At 41.1% G+C, this 20538-nt stretch overlaps 1 protein-coding gene across 1 annotated transcript in view; it reads right to left on the bottom strand.

The window, feature by feature from the left end:
- The window catches only part of GLDC (glycine decarboxylase), a 47320-nt gene that overhangs the window by 10457 nt on the left and 16325 nt on the right, over positions 1 to 20538 (bottom strand). Inside the window, exons 4-16 of the mRNA XM_065657205.1 lie at positions 19241 to 19405; positions 16437 to 16514; positions 15585 to 15732; positions 15132 to 15328; positions 13786 to 13882; positions 12721 to 12826; positions 11514 to 11653; positions 10690 to 10770; positions 10066 to 10163; positions 9489 to 9573; positions 9355 to 9396; positions 8211 to 8353; positions 7242 to 7317 (exon numbers count right to left, since the gene is read on the bottom strand). Of these exons, the coding sequence (XP_065513277.1) occupies positions 7242 to 7317; positions 8211 to 8353; positions 9355 to 9396; positions 9489 to 9573; positions 10066 to 10163; positions 10690 to 10770; positions 11514 to 11653; positions 12721 to 12826; positions 13786 to 13882; positions 15132 to 15328; positions 15585 to 15732; positions 16437 to 16514; positions 19241 to 19405 (1456 nt within the window). The remainder of the gene's footprint in view (positions 1 to 7241; positions 7318 to 8210; positions 8354 to 9354; positions 9397 to 9488; positions 9574 to 10065; positions 10164 to 10689; positions 10771 to 11513; positions 11654 to 12720; positions 12827 to 13785; positions 13883 to 15131; positions 15329 to 15584; positions 15733 to 16436; positions 16515 to 19240; positions 19406 to 20538) is intronic.

Below are 20538 nucleotides of genomic sequence, written 5' to 3' on the forward strand. Positions count from 1 at the left end.
GGGTTGCCTCTGCAGCTGCTGGGTACAGAAGTTAATTGATCAGGCAGCAAAGCGGACAGATGTGAGCTCAGTTAATGTCCACACTTCTATTCCACGAGAGGGCACCAAATCCAAATGAGGCTGATGGCAGGCAGCTTGATCCGCTGGTTTTACTTTCTGCACCCCGGGAGAAGAGGCGACTTCATTTTAAAGCTCAAAATTTTGTGAGCTTATTTATTTTCTTTCTTTCTTCCTTTTTTTTTTTTTTTTTTCCCCCAAGATTACCTTGATTTTACTATAGCGTTTGAAATCTGTTGAGTGACTGCAAGCAGCCCGCAGGCTCTCTCGTCTGTGAGAGAAACCATAAACACTCACAGAAGCCCAAGGATCTCGCACAGAATAACAAAAATGGCAAAGTATATGTGGATAATCAGAAGATAGCTGTCCAAGGAATACAACTTCAACGTAATTTAACTTCCCGCTGAGTAAAACTGCTCACAAAACAAAGCTCGTAATTGTAAAGAGAAGCTGATTTCCCAGAAGTTAGAGGTGATCTGGATGCAACAAAGAAACAAAGGCAGAACTAGACAACACTCACTATTCGCTTTTGGGTAGTTTCCTCACACAGATGTTATAGTTCCCAAAAATCAGGATCATGACCCTTTCATTTTGAGAAGGCAAATGAGTTCCAAAGCCACGTGTAAAATCAGGTTCAAAAAATGCAGGTATTATTGCACTAAGGACTTTTTTTTGTACCGTTCAAAGCCAACTTTGAGTGTGTCAAAGAGGAAGATCTAACTGATCTCAGATTTCCAAGAAGTTTTGATGTGCTCCTAAAAAATGTTCCTAAAATAATTTCCAGTGGGATAAGTGGGAAGCTTCCCATGGGTGAATATTTCATGAAAATACAGGAAAGAAAGGAAAAGGTAAATAGTTTTCACTGTGGAGAAAGGTAATCCTAATAGAACATTATAAATATCTGTGCCAGTTCCCTAGCATTTCAACTTACTCATCATTGGTTTATAATGCAGACATACACTGATATGCCAAATATCCTGTTAATACAAAATTGCCCAGGTCAATAAAAGAATTGATTGCGTAGTTCGGAAAGCAACCCACAGTACTGAGTAACAGCATTCGAAAGAGAATATACTGGAGCCAGAAAGATCTAGAATATTACACAAGAAAACAAATCTCAACAATACACAACTGGGATTGTAGTTGTGAACCTATTGCCACTCAAAAGGTATCGCAGTGTTGGGGGCAGGGGGGAAGAAACTGCATTAAAATGCAAAAGGAAATTGAGAGAAATTGAAAATGGATAAAAATATAATAAAATCTCAGAATTAAATCATGATATGCAAACTGTGAAAAGGGAAGAATTGTTCATCATCTCTCAAGAGTGAGAGAGTATTACATGAAATCGTAAGATGTCAAGTTCAAAAAAATAAAAGGAGGCATTTCTTCATATAATGGGTGATGAAGCCACAGAATGTTTTTTCCAAGATACTGTAAATATCAGAAGCTTCCTCATAAGAGGTCAAGAGATCAGACTATTGGTAGAAAAATGCGTAAGCACTGCCTTTAGAATCCTTTGAATCGGAAAGTTCCCAAATCACAGATATGTAGAAGCTGGGCCTGTGTGCTGGATAAGCATCATTGTACACTTGCTTTGTCCTTGTACTCCTTGTTGTAAGAGGAGTCTATCTGTCTGCTGCTGATCACTGTACAACTGGATGCTGGGACTGACAGACTTTTGGTCTGGGCTAATCTGGCTGTTCTTGTCACAAACATGCAATTGTCTCTCCAAAATGAAACTTGCTACCGCCAGCTTCTCGTATTTCAACCTATTTCACTTCCAATTAAACTTATACCAAAAAACTACGATTAACACAGCCTTTCTTCCAGGCATTACAGATTGTTCAGAAAATACCTAAAGGAACAATATTGCTTTCAGATTTTTCAGCTAGAATTGTCTGCCATTACATGCAAATAAAGAATCCTCTTAAAATGAGAATTTAAAGTTCTATTAAATATAGTGTACTAGTAAGAACTGGTTGCTTTTTGTGGTTACCTACAGTAGTATCACCTCTCAGGTTTACAAGCACTCTCTTCTAGAGTAGATAGAACTGAGAAGTGACTCCTTGAGGTCAAAGTTGCAGGTAGCTAGTATAGAAAAGAACATAAATCAAGCCTTTAGACTCTCGTGTTACCAACTGAATATGATCCTCAGTTATTAAAACTGATTTACATTATTCATCTACAGTTTTTGTGGCCATTGTGAAGCAAGGTTACCTCCATACATCCTACAGAAGTTTATTTGAAACAGTTTGAGCAGACAAGAACTGGATGAACCTAAAGACTTCTATGAGTAGCTACCAAGACATACCAGAGGCTGGGTTGCTGCTTCTGTCAGTAGTGGCTATACTGGGAATCAACTGATATTACAAGCAGTATAAGTTTTAGATAGTCAGTTTGTGTTCCCTTCGTAAATGAAAAAAATGGAGAGGGAGTGTCATACCACCTGGAAAACACAAAAAACTGTTGTCCATTTTCTTTCGAGACATGGACATCTGGGCCTAGATCCATCTCACTGAAGATCTGAATCACTGTTTCACCTACATGAGTAGCCTATGTGATTGCTTCAATGGTTATTTCCACTCCTTGATCACAAGCCCATCTACAGGTTTTAGGTCTCTCCCTAAATGTCCTGAAGTTTCACGAGCCCACTGAGCTATAAGTAACTCACCCTTAAGTTGCCAGTCCAGGTCCACCTGAGTCACTTCAATTCTGGCAGCCTGGTCTACCTGCTCATTGTTTTGGTGTTCTTCAGTGGTGCTGCCCTTGGGCTTGTGAGCATCTGTATGATGTGTACCTTTACAGTAATGCTGCCTACCGAGGCAGCAGTGTCTTGCCAGAAGGCAGCAGTCCAGACTGGTTTACCCCACTGCTGCCGACTGGTCTGTTTCTAATGATGCAGCCATCCTCACAGGGTATTTGCCACCATCCATGTGTCGGTATTGACATAAGAGTACTGGCTGCTTTTCTTGTTCATCTATCTCTAGGGCCAGCTTTTGCAAACTGGTTCAACTTGCCTTCTCCTTTCATGGCTTTGACAAATTGTTGTGTAGGACTCTACACAGGAACATTCCACTTCTAATGGCTTCCTACAACAGAACAGGATCCACTGGTAAACAGACCTTTTCACCTTCTGATAAGTCAGTACATGGTGGCACTTCTTGTGCATGAGTCACCTCCTTGCGTGATGCTTTGAAACGTATGCCTTCTGATCAGTCCATGATCTCTTTCAGGATTCCTGGGTGGCTAAGGCTCCCCATCCAAGCTTGTTGAACGACCAGCACTACCCACTTACTCTGTGCAGCATCCTTCGAACATCCCGTACAGCAAAGGCAGTCGTGGTGCCAAGAGGAGCCGTGCTTCCACACCAACAACTTCTGAAGTGGCTCAGCCGTCCTTATACACTGCTAGTATCTCTTTCTCAGTCACAGTGCAGTGGGCCTTGGATCCTCAATACCCTCAGCCCCAAAACCCTGAAGGCTGACCTTGTGTTTCTCCAGGTATTTTCTGTCAGAGGCTCCAGTCGAGGTCATGCTCCCTGGCTCCAGTGCAGAGTCTGTTGCTCACAGCTGGTCCCATCCAGGTGAGCCCGAGAGCTACTGTCTCCTCTTTGATGCGTTCAAAGGCCTGTTGCTGCTCAGGGCTCCACTCAAAATAGTTCTTCTTTAGGGTCACTCAACAGAGAGGGCTCACAAGCTGGTTGTAACCTGGCATGCATTCTCCAGTAACCCACAATGACTAGACAAGGCTGTGTCTTTTTCTTGTTAGCTGGTGGAGACACAGTTATTATCTTATTGACTGCAGCCTTCGGGGTGTGATAACTTGCTGTTTTAGTCACAAGAACTGCATCTCTTGTACCAGTCCTTTGACGTTGCTTTGGTTTTATGGCAAAACCAGTTTTCCAAATGATCTGGATTATTCTTTCCCCCTCCTCGAATGCTTCCTCTGCTGTTGGCCCACACAGTGATGTCATCCATGTATTGCAGGTGTTCAGAGGTTTCACCCTGTTCCAGTGCAGTCTGCATCAATCCAAGACTGACAGGTAGGTAGGGCTGTACTTCCAGCCCTTGGGCAGTCGGTTCCAGATGTACTGAACATGCTTTCACACGAAAGCAAAACTGTCGCCTGCACTCTGCTGCCAAAGGGATAAAGAAAAATGCTTTGGCAATATCAGTTGTGGCATACTGCTTGCCTGCTTTTGGCTCCCGCTCATATTGGAGTTCTATCTTGTCCCACATGGCAGCACTCAGTGGCGGCATCACTTTGTTCAGGCCATGATAGACCACTGTTAACCTCCACCCCCTGTCAGACTTTCTCACTAGTTTTATGGGACCATTTAAGGGTTATTAGGTCTTGCTCATCATGCCTTGGCTCTCCAATAGATGAACCAACTTATGGATGCTAACCAAGGATTCTCAGCTGGTGCGATACTGTCACTCGTACATCACCATAGTAGCAACCAGCACCTGCTGTTCTTCATCATGCAGCAACCCTAAAACAGAGAGGCCAGGTAAGGTGGACAGTTGTTTAATCTTGTTGGTGTCCACTGTGGCTGCACCAAAGGCCCACCAGTACCTCCCTGGGTCCTTGAAATATCCTCTTTTGAGGCAGTCAATACCAAGGACACATGGAGACTCTGGGCCATCACAATAGGATGCTTCTGCCCTTTGTCCCATTAGGCTCACCTCAGCCTCCAATACAGACAACTGGTGGCATCCTCCTCTCACTCCACAAATCCAGATGGGTCCCTCCCGCTCCTGCCCTGATGGCATTATGGTACGTTGTGCATCAGTATGCACAAAAGCTTTATACCCCTGTGGATCCAACGTGCCAGGCCACTGAATCCACACAGTCCATTAAACTTTGTTATCCCCTTCCTCCTCCCAGCCAGAGGCGGGGACCCTTTACTCCTGGTTCTATTATTCAGTCTCTGACTCCTGTGGTGTCAGACCAGAAGTCCCTCCACCAAACTCAGGAGCAGAGGCATTTTCATCCCTTATTCTATGTCTGGGGAATTGTTGGTTGCTTTCCACTTTCTCAGCAGCAACTGGCATGGTGGCCTTCTTGGTTGGTCAGTTCTTAGTGTCTGTCTTCCCATGCAGTTCAGGTACACGGGCTTCTAGTTTTGAGGTGAGTGCGCTGTCTCTCTTCCTTGTGTCTACCCCCAGACGTGCAGGAAAAACCAGAAAGTGCCACGTGGTGTGACCTAAGGCTCCCTTTCACTCCCCACAGGGGTGAGGCTGACTCCATAGGGCACCTCTGACAGCCAAGACACTGCCTGGGAGGGTGCAAAGTGGAGGGATTCTCTTTGAAACACGCCAGAACCAGCAAGACAATCTCCCCATCTTAGTACCTCAAGGTGTGGCCAGTCCATCCTCACCAAGGAGTCAGTGTACAACATTGATGCATTTTGCACAGCATTTTGCACAGACCATGTTACTGGATGTCATACAGATCTGTGGAGACTTGCTTGTTGTCCAGGTCACTGCAGACCACCTCCACCACTGCTAGTTCTCTTAGATACTGAACACCTTCCTCAGCAGGGGTTCATTTGTCTCGGTAATTGACAAGATCACCCTTGAGAGGACACCTCACACTCAATAGCAACCACCTCCAGAGGCTGCAGATTGTCAGCTCTCTTCTGATTTCTTTGCTGACTTCCTGGTCCTCAGTGAGGAATCCAAGCTACTGGGCTTCCCTACCCTCAGTTCCTGACTATCCCCTACAGCATCACAGCATTTGAGCAACAGGCAGCAATATGCTTGCCTGACTGGCAGCCGTAATTTTTCTGCGTATCTCGAAGCTTGCTTACAGTTAGCGACGGGGTGGTTTCTGCCTCTTGAATGACTCCTATCACTTCCTCCTTACTTTGCCCTGCTGCTGTGACGGTGCTAGATGGTGGCCCAACAGGCACAGGCTAAGCCCCAAAACAGTGCTAGGTGCTGCTGGGTCTCACTGGGGCAGGCAAGGCACCCTTCCATCAACTGGTGTTCGGGTGTAAAATCCCAGGTTATAGGAGGTGATAAGAGCCCTATGCACCTGCCTAAAACCTCATACAGAGCCTGTCACCCAGGGATCAATTGCCTCAGGGCGCATTTCTCTGTCAGCTCAACAACAAGTTGTTTACTCTTATGCCAGGATCAAACAAGGTTCCACACACCCAACAACAAGCCAACAATCTTAGATAATAGGATCAAACATCTGACGTAAGGATGTACCAGACCCTCAGGATCCCGCGCAACTGAGCTGGATACATCAACCCCAGAGGAGAAGAGGGAGGTGTAATCCCTTGTTCTGCACAAGGTAGCTCATGCAGCACAGGAACGGCATCGCGGCCAGGGCTGTATGCCAGTCCAGGCATATAGCGATTGCTTCTACCAAAATGTTTCCGGCCACACTAAAACAAATTGACAAGCAGCACAGCAAACAGCAAGAGCCAAAAGTAGCTATTAAAGACTCATGGACTGAAAAGAATGACAGTTTACCAGGGAAAACAAAAGCTGCATGCACAGGCAAAGCAAGAAGAGGAATTAATTCTTTACTTCCCATGGCCAGGCAGATGTCCAGCCACTTCCTGGAAAGCAGGGCCTCACCACATGTAATGGCTGCTTGGGAAGCAAAATGTCATAACCATGACTTTTCCTGCTTTGTCCTCCTTTTGCTGAGCATTTATTGCTGAGCGTGTCATTATATGGCACAAAACATCCCTTTGGTCAGTTTGGGTCAGTTGTCCCAGCTGTGTCTCTTCCAGCCTCTTGCCCACCCCTGGTCTAGTCCCAGGGAGGGGGCAAGCAGGAGGCAGGGCAGAGGGGGAAAGAGAGAAAGCCTTGACACTATGCAAGCAATAGCCAAAACATCCCTGTGTTATCAGCCCCATTTTGATCACAAATCAAAAACACAGCACCATATGGGCTGCTATGGAGAAATTTAATTAACTCCATTCCAGACAGACTTAGTACAATCACCCTTTGAAGGAAGTCCTCTGTCCTCATTCCCACTCTCTGCAAAGTAAAGAAACACTCTTAGGATGGTTCCCGTGATCCATAAGGGAAGCAGGGAATACTGAAAGCTTGTCACAGATGAGGATACACAATGTAGTTTCTCTCTAAGTGAGTCCTAGTTGCTGAATCAGCTCTTTCCACTTCCCAACCAAAGTTCTTCCTCACATGACGGTTGACACTTACGGTTCTATGACGTTCTCCTTTTGCATTTAAATAAGCTTTGATTGCAGCCAAACCAGCATACTCTCCTTGGGCTCCACTGCAAAAGGAACACAAACCCTGTTACACAAACACACAAACCAGAAAGTGCCAGCTTTCTACTAAAACTTCAAAATTTTCCAGCCCTAATCCTTCTCAATTGCTTTAGGCAAGTGTCAGCAAATTAAAAGAAGCACATCCCATGGATTAAATTACAAATGCATAAGCATTAATTAATAGCTCTTACCTCTTTTGCAAGATGAAAAAAGTTGCACCATTTTATGTGCTGATGCTACCACATTAAATCCTTTTGGTGGCTGAGTTGAGCCCCATTTCTGCACCTAGCAGGGGACTACATGCTTGACTACAGAGAGGCAAACTAATACTGAAATGCACAGCAAAGTGCACACAGTGAAATACTTTCCATGACATCCTAAGTGTCAGAGTAAGCTCTTGGTGCTCATTCTGTATCAAAACTACTAACAGACATAAATAGGCTGCAGTAGTACTCACTCAGCTCTGCTTTATTTATTTCAGTGAGCGTGCAGATCCTAGGCATTCTTCAGTCAAACCTAGGATTACCTAGTCACCAAATAACAGTTTCAACAATTACACAGCTGCCAGCTTATACAGCTTATTCCTATTTCATCTTTAATTGTAGCTAGCAGGAAGAAATGAATAACATCACCATTTTAAGCAAACAATGGCAGAAACATAGGAAAAAAGATTAAAAGAATGGAAAAGACCAAATCATTAAACTTTCAGAAGAAACAAATAGAATAAGGTTCTGCAGTTTTGAAAACACAAATCTTGTTTTCATAAGCTTGCATTCAAGCCTTCTCTTTGTCAAATTTGATTTTATAAACTTCTTCCATTTTTTGGCTTGCACATTTGCTTTAGAGATAAGTTTTTGGAATCCTCTTAAGGAGCAAATGTTCAGAAAAAAATTTCTACCTGTTTGGTTGGAAGGAGATTTTGTCATAGCCAGTAATTTCACATAGGTCCTTCTCTAAATCCTTGAAAAGTTGCTGATACCCTTCAGCTTGATCCAGGGGCACAAAAGGGTGGATGTTGGCAAATTCTTTCCATGAAATAGGCTATTCATAACAAAAAAAAAAAAAAAGCATGTGCTGTAACAAAAAATTCTGCAGACAACTCTGTTTTGTTGTTAAACTCTATGAAGTAAAGAAGCTGCTCTGTGCTCAAATAAAAAAATCAAACATTTCTTGTGCAGCAAGGCAAGTTCTCAACTAATTGTCGTTTCTAGTAACATTTTATTTTATTAATAACATTCAGAAGATGCTTAAAATCCCTACTTTCTCCTTCTAGGTCACCTACCCTTGTGTAGAGTTGTGGGATCAATGGGGAAACAGAGAGGAGTCACGTGGAATAGTACGTAACTCTCAGTTTGTTTCACACAGTTTAATTCCTACCGATTTTAATTAGAAGGGAATATAAAGGACAGAAATCAGTGAAGGGAGAAGACAGAGAGAAGGCAGTGAGAGAAGGGGAACAAAGGAAACCTAGGGAAAGATCAAAGTGAGAAGCTAATAAGAAGAGAGCACAGGAAGATCATTCAGAGTCAAAAAGTCATTCAGTACCCAAACAGCCTGGCTAAGGCTCTGTTTCATTTGCTACCAGCTAGAAAAATGAAGATATCTGCAGACTCCAGCTCCTCACCTGGGGAAAAGGAGTGCTATCCTAAAAAACAGCAAACTGACAAAGAAGCGTGAATTGCCAGTCCCACCTGACTCCGTATTTCTGAAGATTTGACTGTAAGATCTGTAAAGTGGATACAAGTTAGGTTCTGCAACACCACATGAGGGAACAGGACTGTGATACCTAATTCCAAAAATTGTTTTCATTTTTTTCAGAATGGAGTCTTCAAAGCCGCCCTCTCTCCTGCTGCTGTTACGTTCCTACTGTGCTTTTCAGAGTTCTCTTCCTAGCAGAAAAGGGAGCTGAATGACTTCAGCTACTTCTGAAACTGCCTGCTCAGCAGGAGTACTAGACCAAAAGCAGTCTTTACTTCTCGACCATGACACTGGCTAGGTAGTTTACTCATGTGGGTAAATAAGACAGTATTAGTTCAACTTACTGTAAGTTCAGCTGAACTATTGAGCTTCATTGTGCAGGACCCCTAAGAATACAAACACATTTGTCAGTATTTATTACAATATATAAATGTGCATCTAAGTACCTAATTTTTTTCTCTTTTCGGTAAATACCTACCAAAGGAATCATGCTGTGAACAAGGGAAATATCTTTGTTTTCTAATCTTTTCATGTACCGCACGATATTTGTCTCAGAGTGATAGCTGGAGAACACAAAAGCAGATTAGCTATACCAGCTGGTTGATCTGTCCTCTAATAGGAAATGCCATAAAAAATAATTACAACTGAGGATACCTTTTAGTATATACTAGGTACTTCTTTCCAAATCAGTACTTTATGCTTGCTAATAGCAATGTGGATGAAAAATGCCTATTATCATTTGCTCAGAAATGCTATCAGTAAATATGGAATATAAGGGCTCTAGTTAAGTTTGCTTCTACTATGTCCTCAAATAACAGCCTGTACAATGTTGCAGATTAATGGAAAAACATAACCCTCATGTGACCATGAGTATCGCTTTGCTCATTTAAATCGTGAAAGATATCAAAAAATGCTACTAAATAGATTATTTCCAAATAATGAGTGACTGTGTGAACACAGCTACAAAACTGTCCCCAGTTGACTCTAGTACCACTTTTCAAAGGAGATACTTTCACATTCTATTAAAATATCAGATATACAGCAGTTTCACAAACCTGTTGAAAACCTGATGGGTCAAGAATTTAGAAGTTCTCTTAAATGGGGTGCTAAGGATCCCTTTGGTTTCCTCGCCCATACCCTCAGCAATTAGCTCCTTTGACACAAAGAAACACAGAGTCAAATACTTTAACAGAAATTTCTCTTTTCACAGTCAATTTCCATCAGAACTAGCTTATAGTACCAGCTTACAAGAAGATTTAATAAGCTCTTTGTGTATCAGCATACATACCTGTATATATCTAGCACGACAACAGCATTATATTAAAACTGGGTACGGATGTCTCAGTAGTCCACATCTTGCAAGTATTGCTGCTAATTACTAATGACATGCAAGAAAAATTCCAGTGGGAGAGAAATAATGGACCACACTGTTTAAACCTCACAAAACAAATAACAACCGAAGTGCAAGGTTTTCAAGCTGACCGAAAGGATGGCATTACTCAGTTACATAAATCATTGTTATCTTATACTGCCTCTTTCTTTAAGGAAGTTTCTGAAATTCTCAGTATTTCACAGATGGTCTTCATATAGACACCTACTGTCCCAAGAGCAGTTTTACTTTTCACTGAACTTCTGAAACATTCAGATAATTTAATCCCTTTCATGTATCGTCTACTTACAGCTGAAGATTCGCAACCAAAAATCCATAATATGTCATCTAGGTCTTTCTCATTCACAGTTTCATCAAGTGATATTCCAAGCTATGAATAAAAGCAACAGTAATTACTCAAAGCTCTTAATTCCAGGCATATTTATTTTTTCTGGTCAAGAAAATATATTCCAGACACATCGGAGGGCAAAAAAAAATCAGTCTTCTCAATATTATGTAAATGTCACATCATTTTATGTAATAGATGCATAAAATTTACATAAATTTGTTCAGTTCCTACCTTTCCCCTCCTAAACTACGCAAGCCAGGTGGCTCACAAGCTTCAAGACTTGTGAACTTACTTGTAATATTTCTAAGTGTTTTCCATTTAAAAGGAAATTGGCCAATTTTGCTAGACCACTCCATCCCCCCATCCCATTTTACAGAACATATTAGATTTTGCAGAAAGTCCTAATTGCCTACCAAAATGTTGCTTATATTTCAATTCTGTCTTTAAAAACTGCCACAGGACCTCAATTCTGGAAGTCATCATGCACTTCATCATTAAGTTCTAAAGTCTCTCCACTCTAGCCCTTAGTGGTATAGTTAACATGAAACAACTAGAAAATCTTTTTAAACAGGCATAAAATGCATATAGAATAATTAGTTCTGGAAGTTCAGTAGCTCACTTAACAACTTCACGCTTTATATTATCTTTATGAATTGACTGATAGATTTCAGCAAATTACAAGAAGTCTTAAATAATTTTCTTCCATTTAGCACATTTAATAACTAGAAACTTAATGCAGAAAAGCCATGCTACAGAATTTCTGAAAGGTTTAGGGAGTTGCTTACTCTGCCATCACTATAAATCCGAAAATTTATCTTTCTAAGTGCTGCCCTGTCCAAAACCTCTTTGACTGAGCATCCACACGTGATCACCAAGGTATCAAAGAACAGATCATGATGTAGTTTATGACCAGCTCGCCTGAGACCTATAAAAAACAGTAAGTTAATTCTATTAGCTGCATACTGTATTGTTTGTTTACACAGTACTTGCGTAACAAGATTATTGATCTCGTAAGTAAATGCTTTTACATAATTAAACAAAATGTTCTCCTTGTGTACAGACCAGCAAAATCACTAGCTTTTTATGAAATGTCACTGTTAATGAACTGCAACTATATTTAGCTTCAGACCTAATGAATAATGCAGATTAAGTCTAGGGAAGACTATTCTGATACATCACATTTGTAATATACACTATAGCAGAAGTGGTAGATGAATGCAATAAGGACAAAATCACAAGACTGGAAAGAAAAATTTTATTATATCAATGGATACTAAATGTCATGGAGTTTGCCATAACGAAGTTTAGAGCCTCAGTGCTTTTCACTGCAGCAAGAGGTCTTCCAGCTAAGCTGGCAAATAAAGCATGGATAACCATGGCAATCGGTTCCCAGCATTCCAGTTCTGCATAGCCCCTTCTGACAGCAATAACAGTCATGCCAGTGAAAAAAACCCACCAGACCACATAGTCCAGATGCAATTATTATTTACTACTACAGATTCTGTGCTTTCTGGTAGCTGTTAAGCTTTGGGATTCCAAGTGTTCGTAGCAGGTGTGATACTCCACCCAACTTAACTGAAACATCGCTAATTCTTTAATCTCATTTTTTACTTATTTTCGCTATGCTATTAATACTCTGCAGATTTCTGTGTGCACACTAGGATGGTCCAGTAAGTGGAGAGCTTGCAGCTGGAAAATAGCATTTGATTCTTATCAACTAGAGACTCGCTGTGTAGACTTCTGTTATTTTCCCAAGAAAATGGAAGTAACGCTTGCAAACTCATACCACACAGGTATCTAATTTTTGGATGTAATTGTCAGAAGTACACAAAAACTTTATCTACGAACTTTGTACTTAAATGTTGTCTTGAGAGCTGAGAGAGATAAAACACATCAGCTGGCAAAAAACCCCCGTGAATTCATTGAAGAAGATGTATTATTTAAGTAGGTGTAAGGATTTAAGAAGAGTTTCTGCAAACATTAAATTCTCACCTTCAGCCAAGATTAGAGTAGCATTGTGTACTCTTCTTGCAATATGCCTTAATCCATCGGACCCATGGTAGACACCAAACATGGCTGCCATGTTAGCCAGAAGAGCCTAGGATCCAAATACAGTTTAGGACATTATTATTAATAGTAGTAGTATTAGTATTAATAATTATTAATAGTATTAATAGTATTAATGATCATGATGATGATGATAATAACAACAAAAACAGCATGTTAGTTTAGTGGAAAGCTTCTTTAGAACCCAGGAACAGCCACATATACGCAGCTGATGTTATACTTTATTATGTGTTGCCTACAAAATAAAAGGTGAGAAAGGTAAAATACTTTCATGAAACTGTAAGCGCTGATTATGAATTCAATGCCCTTTGAAATGTAACTGTGCCAGTAATTAACATGAACTTAAATTCAACTATTGCAACAAAGATATTTGAAGACTCTCAAGTAACGCCAGTCATTGCTTAGGATTGATACAAACCACTTATGGAACATCTCATGAATACTAAGTAATTAAGCTCTTTTTAACATTAATAATCCCCCCTAAAAATCTGGCACAAAATTAAGAGCATGAACAAAGCATTGATAAGAGCGGAAAAAAATTAGAAACTTGTCTGACTGAAGGTGTGTGGAGGCATGCTGAAGATAACTATTTTGGATTATTTTTTACTTAATCATGGTGTTTTCCTGTAAAGATAGCTGTTTGGCAAGGTACTATTTTTGCATCAAATCATGCAGACGAAAATATAAGTTGTGAAAATTTGTAGAAGTAGTTTAAGAATTTCAAAATGAATTTTTTTGCCTTGAGTGGGTGATTTCAGATCATTAGAATTCCGTTCCATTTTATTAAGAAACCTGTCTCATTCATAACAAACACAGCACTCACTGGCATTCACCCTATGAGAAAGATGGACTCGTGATATTGCACAAATTCAGGGCTGAAGTATCAACTCTAAAAAGTAAAGCTAACTCACATTACTACAATGTAAGGATTATAATCTTACGGTTTAACTTGTTCCTTTCTACAGCTGAAAATAAAGCATGACAAGTTACCTGTGCTGTGCAGATGTTGCTTGTAGCTTTATCCCTCCTGATATGCTGCTCTCGTGTTTGCAAAGCAAGTCTATAAACTTCCTTTCCATTTGCATCTCTGTGTCACAAATGAAAATGTTGCTACCATTACTTTAAAATTACAGTAATTTAGCAGATTAGGCTTTATGCATGCTAACCTGAAACTAGTTCTCTATCCTCAGAGACAGACAGGTGCTGGAGAGAATAAAGCATAAATCAGGACAGAAGAATGAGGCTCAAGGAGCAATGGGCACAGACTGAAACACAGCAGGTTCTTCCTGAACACCAGGAAAGACTTTTTTTCTGTGAAGGTGACTAAGCACTACCATAGGTTATCCAGAGAAACTGTGGAATCTCCATCTTTGGATATCTTCAAAAGCCATCTGGACATGGTCCGGGGCATCTGGCTCTAGGTCACGCTGCTTAAGTAAGAGGGTTGGACCAGATGATCTCTAGCGATCCCTTCCAGCCTCAACCATTCTGTGGTCAAAAACTTCAAAAAATCCATGACCTCGGTAAATAGAATTACTGTTCTTTTGTAAAAGATTGTACAAGACTTCTGATAAAAAATCTGAATTGGGGATCAGACTTCAGAACTATGAATAAAGCCTAAGGATACCTTTAGAATAAGCAGGATGATTAAAAATACATTTGAAGGAGTATTACTATACAAATGAAAATTTCTAAGCTTATTGATGACCGTTAATGTCATTAGTTATGTTGATACTGAAGTACCTCTAAATACCTTCTGTGCCAAAGATACGCAGTCTTTCCAATGACAATTACTTTGCATTTCTACTGTTCTCAGGCATCTTGTCAAAGTTCAAAATGTCACCAATAACTATTAGATGTAAGTTTATGCACTCTATCTCTCTGCTTTGTTTAAGCTTGACTAAAATCTGAACTCAATTAAGTTCTTGATTATTTGGGAAGTTCACTGTATTTTCTACTTCCTCCCATTTATGTTTTTAATGCCTAGATGTCAGAGAAAAAGGTATAGCAGTACAGAATAAGCAGAATAAGTTAGCTTGCAAAGTTCTTTCAGTTCATCCTCATTCATCACAGTTCTGTCTGCCATTTAAGCTGTCTCCTCATCCCATATTGCAGCAAGCACTATAGACAGTTCACAGCTTCATTCCACACAAATGCGGTTCCTTAAGCTTGCTTCCTAAAACTGGAAGGCAACATTTACTCTTCCAGTTTTACAGAAAAAAGGTGTTTGGTACAACACCATGGTCAGTTGTTTTTCATAAAGGATGCCCAAGATGGTCAAAATGCATTTTATTTAGATTTTCCCTTTAGACACTAACAGTGATGGGAACCCTTACCTTGTAACGCCCACCATTCTGCCCGGCATCATTCTCACTAGATTCTCCTTGACAGCAAAGAATGCCGCGTGGGGTCCCCCATAGTAGAGCGGCACACCAAACCTCTGGGAATTACCCAGGACAACATCTACCCCAAACTCTCCAGGAGGCTTCAGAATACAGAGAGCCAGAAGATCAGTAGCGCAGCAGGCAAGACTCTGAGAACAGAAGTGCACAGAGCAGTCAGCCTCTTCTGAAGGAATGGTGTTTACATGGGAGCTAAGCTAGAGCAAGATACGGCTTCAAGCAGTTCCGTATCACTTGCACAGAGCTGAGGGGCAACGGCTGTAATGGTTATCAATTGCATGGAGCTGAAGAGTAATACTTTAGACAGTGTCTCATGTAATACTTAATTTCTATGACTATGGCTGTTCGATGCATCAGACTGAAATCTGTGAGACCAATGGAATTTACCCCATTCTGATGAGCTCTCTCAACAAGTTCAGAGAAGTCTTCCACCTTCCCTTCAGTGTCTGGATACTGAAATAATACTCCACTGACATCCTTTCCACTGAAATCCATCTCATGGGGTAATTTGAGTTCGGTAATAACACCTGTATAACTGTGAAACAAAAATATGCAGAAGACAACATATTCAAACCACTGCCTGCCTTGCAGTTACACTTAATATAATGTTTTCATGAACTTATACATGACATCTTTCTTTAACATACAGAGACTTCAATCTGCTTTGCACTCTAAACTTTGAGAAAGTTTAATGTCACGGTACATAGTACAGAAGAATAATTATATTTGATATTGTCATGAGAGATACGGAGCAAAGCAGAGCAGAAGATGCATAAGCTACTTGATGGCAACGTTTTGCTCCTTTAGCATGTTTAACTTTGACAACCAAGTCACATTTTTAGAAAATGTCTCATTTAAACTGTAAACTTAAAATGGATTTAGCTTTCATTAAAAGAGAAGTTTTGCTATTTAGTATAATACATTTCCTAGTTAAAAAATTACCAGACTGAATTCAATAACCAAATGTATGTATTTGTGCAAACAACTTAAGGGGAAGATTAAATATTTTCTTTTTGTTAGATATTTAGTCTCTTTTTAAAAAAATCTTTAATTACTTTGCAATTGTATTTTAATGGAGAAGCAGAAGCAATTCCAAACGCTAACAGATTCCTGGTTTTATTTTGCAAAGAATGCATAATCTTATATTCCAAAAACATTAGATATATGGTGAAGAGGCACAGATGAAAAATGATCCAATGTAAGTGAAAAGATATGTTGGAAAATGGAGCGAAACATTACTTTGCTCTAGTTTGGACCACTGCTATAGTTTGAGGGTGGCATCGGGAATCTACATAGAACTTCCTTCTTTTGTTGTGTCTGTTAAAAAGAAAAGGAAAAAAGAAGGGTTACATATAAATAATATATTGTTTTCCATGGAAACAAAATGAATTTGTTTTCTACATGTGAGTTTTTCTAAGTTAAAAGGCAGTTGTAAATTTTGGTTGTCATAACTAAATTAAGACTGAATGAAGGTTCTGGTCCATTTAAAATAAGAAAGTTCATTTCAGACACACAAATGAGATTCATACGTGACAAAAATTAAAAGAGACTATGAAACACAACAAGAAGCCAAGTTAAGAAGCTGCAGGAATGCCTCCACACACACATACTCTTTTAAAGGAATGCAGTTGTGTTCTTCACTGCAGATTTTCAGTGTTGCCCTGGATAACCAAATATGAGCCACCGAAATAGTAAAATGGAGGCTAAGACAACTGCCTAGTTTTCTCTGGTAAACAGGATTTTATGTCAGACTGATGCTTTGAACAACTGAATAGTTACAACACAGTCTCTGTAACCTTCAGTCATTTCTCAGATTTCACTTTATTTGCAGATCCCGTTCAAATGCCCTCACAATACAGATCCCTGAAAGTAAATTTGTATATTTCAGTGACAGTTTCACATTTAGCAACTTAAGACTGATATACTTCACTGTTTTTTAAAGCTCCTTTTAACTGCTAGTCGAAAAAAACCAATTCATGTCTTCTGTGTTCACGAACACAAAAGGTTCATGACACAGACTGTTAGGCTTTGCAGTAAAAGCTCCCCTGCACCCCCACAGAGAGGCAATGGCAAGTGCGGGAGCCAAAATAACACCCTGTCCCTGCTGCCCACAGGCCCACAGGAGATACCAGCCCACCAGTGACCCATCTCCGCAGCACAGAGGAGAACAAGGGCTGCAAGACATGTGGGAACTCAGATTAATTAACCAACCCTGACAGACGCACTGTCTGTGTCCCCCTGGGAAGGAGACATTATGGGACGCAGGAAAAAGGCGTTTTGGGATTGCAAGGGCGATGAGATGTCTAGAGGAAAAGCGATACAGTTAAGTGGTTCTGGGAAGACCAAGTGTAAGAAAATATAGTCATAAGGGGATAAACAGGGCAAGTCATATATAAATAGTTGCTGGTCGATGCATTTGAATCCAACTAGTGCAGTCTGTCCTCTCTTGTTGTTAAATTCCTTTCTGATTATTTTCACGGCTGAGGGGACTCTGTATTCGGGGTGTGGTGTACATGGCTGTCTAGGTGCCAGAAACTGGAGTCATCCACAGAGGATCCATGTGTCCGAGTCCATGGTGCAGCAACTGGAGTGACTGGAGTGAGTGGACTTCAGTGCCACCACCTGGAGCAGCACCTCAGCCACAGGGGCCCCTGTGTCCGTGTTGGTAGCAGCGGGAACAGGTAAGACTCTCCAGTAGGTTAGTGGGAGCCCAGAACTGGACACAGAACTCCAGGAGTGGCCTCAACAGTGCTGAGGAGAGGGCAAGGATCACCTCCATTAACCTGCTGGCAGCACTCCCTAATGGAGGCCAGGATACCATTCACCTTCTTTGCCACTGGAGCACATTGCTGGCTTGTGTTCAACTTGGTGTCCTCCAGGACCCAAAGGCCTTTTCTGCAAAGCTGCTTTCCAGCTTGCCAGCCCCCATCATGTACCTCATATGCCTGGGTTTGTTCCCCGCCAGGTGCAGAACCTTGCACTTCCCCTTAATGAGCTTCATGAGGTTCCTGTCAGCCCATTTTTCCAGTCTGAAAAGGACCCTTTGGATGGCAGCATGACCCTCTAGTGTTCCAGCTGCTTCTCCCAGTTTTGCATCATCAGCAAGCTTGCTGATGATACACTCTGCCCCATCATCCAGATCATTAATTGGACCCTGTGTGGAGCATGGGATATGCCATTAATAACTGGCCTTCAACTAGACTTCACATCACTGATCATCACCCTCTGGGCCCAGCCATTCGGCCAGTTCTCAATCCACCTGACTCACCTCATCCAGCCCATACTTCTTCAGCTTCTCTGTGATGACTTAAGGGAGACCATCGATGTAGACAGTACCTACTGTTCTAGCCTCATCTACCAAGCCAGCCATTTCATTGTAGGAAGTTACCAGTTTGGTCAAGCATGACTTCCCGTGTGTGAATCCATGCTGGCAACTCCTGATGACTTTCTTGTCCTTCACATGCCTAGAAATGGTTTCCAGGACTAGCAGTTTTTCCACCATCTTCTGGGGGATCGAAGTGAGTCTGACTGGCTTGTAGTTCCCTGCATCCTCATTCCTGCCCTTCCTGAAGACAAGAGTGACATTTGCTTTCCTCCAGTGCTGAGGCACCTCGCCAGTCACCGTGATTGTTCAGAGACAATCAAGAGTGGTCCCACAATGACATCAGATGGCTGCCTCAGCACTCACGGGTGCATCACATCAGGGTCCATGGAATTGTGCATGTTGAATTTGCTCAAGTGTTCTCTAACCTGACCCTCCTCCACCAGGGCTAAGTCTTCCTTGCTCTAGAATTTCCCCCTGGTCTCTAGGTCCTTAGGTTTCTTAAGGCCTTAGATGTCTGAATTAAACATTTACATCAACACTGGCAACTTCTCTGGGGGCTCAATAACATGGGCTATAGTTGTATAATGATCTGCTCACAGTGAAAAGGCCACACTCAACTTCAACCCACTCACCTATCCATGCTTATAGAAGGTGAAATGCTTTTCAAACTCCAAAATTCCTTCCTGCTGTGATTTAACCACACATTTAAACATAGTACCTGTGGCATAACTGCATGGCTTCTGCAGCAGCTGTTCCCTCATCCAGCAAAGATGCATTAGCCACATCCATTCCTGTGATATCGCACACCATAGTTTGGTAATTTAGCAGGCTCTCCAACCTGCCCTGGGAGACCTCAGGTTGGTAAGGAGTATACTGTGTAACCCTGTAAGAAAAGAAGTCTGAGTTTGGATCTAGGAAAACAAATGTGTAAGAGTTACGCCAATATGCAACTGAACTGTGTCACAGGAAAATAAATTGTAAAGCATAATTCACTAACATGGAAGTTTGTTAGAAAACAGTTATTTTCAGATGGCTGTAATTTATTTCTGTCCTGGAAGCCTGAGAATATTTTCTCTTCTGGTATTGACTTGGCTTTTTACAGGAGAAGAATTCTATTTCTCCATTTTGAAAAGAGAAATTACTTTTAAAACAGAGGTGTGAGTGCACCTTGGAGAAGGGAGAGCGGAAGTAGGCACTGAGACTGGGGGAACTGAATCAAGTGGCAATATCCAAGTGAGAATGTCTAGTTCAATCATATTTAGGTATTGCCATTATCTTTCAATAGTGTTTCTGAAGCCCTTTACTTGCAAAGTCTTCTCCACTCTTATGCAAGGAAAGGCGCTCAGCATTCCATAGGATCAAGCTCAGAAATATGCAGCTTCTTGTGAAATGACAGTTTCCATCTATGTTAATGAAGGGAAGTGAGATGGATGTGAGTTTTATCTGTTGTCACTTGGAGAACAAAAGAGTAGAGACAATATAAGCAATTCCTTAGAAAAGGCAACAATCTAAGGGATTCACTTCATTTTAACAGTCCAGAAAAACAAAGCAGCATGGGTCCAGGCATGAAAGGCAAAAACAGAGATCAGACTCTCCTCTCACTGCTGGAAATTTGGGTACTGGGTTCCATGGTGGTTCAGGACAGACCTTGTGTCAGTTTGAGTTCAGAGCAGTGGCCAGAAACAAGTGGTAAGTGGGGACACCCATAGCCTCTGTTTTCTATCAATGGAAGAAAACAAGTTTGTTTCCTGAAAGGGTGGTAGTAAGCCCTAGACTTTTGAAAAATGGTTATGGGTGAAGGTATAATCTTTAAAGACCGACTGAAGTATTTGGAAGCTCGAATCATGTAAAGTCAATAGAAGGTCAGCAACAAAGACTTTTCAAGAACAAGCTGCAAAACCTGTGGTATAGAGCAAGATAAGAGAAGAAATCAAACAGTAATGCAAGACAGAAAGTAGGAAAAAAGTCCTGAAGAAAAGAATGGGAGAGCTAGAAAGAATATACTCAATAAGTGAA

The sequence above is a fragment of the Caloenas nicobarica genome, chromosome Z (assembly GCF_036013445.1).
Source record: "Caloenas nicobarica isolate bCalNic1 chromosome Z, bCalNic1.hap1, whole genome shotgun sequence".
Lineage (NCBI taxonomy): Eukaryota > Metazoa > Chordata > Aves > Columbiformes > Columbidae > Caloenas > Caloenas nicobarica.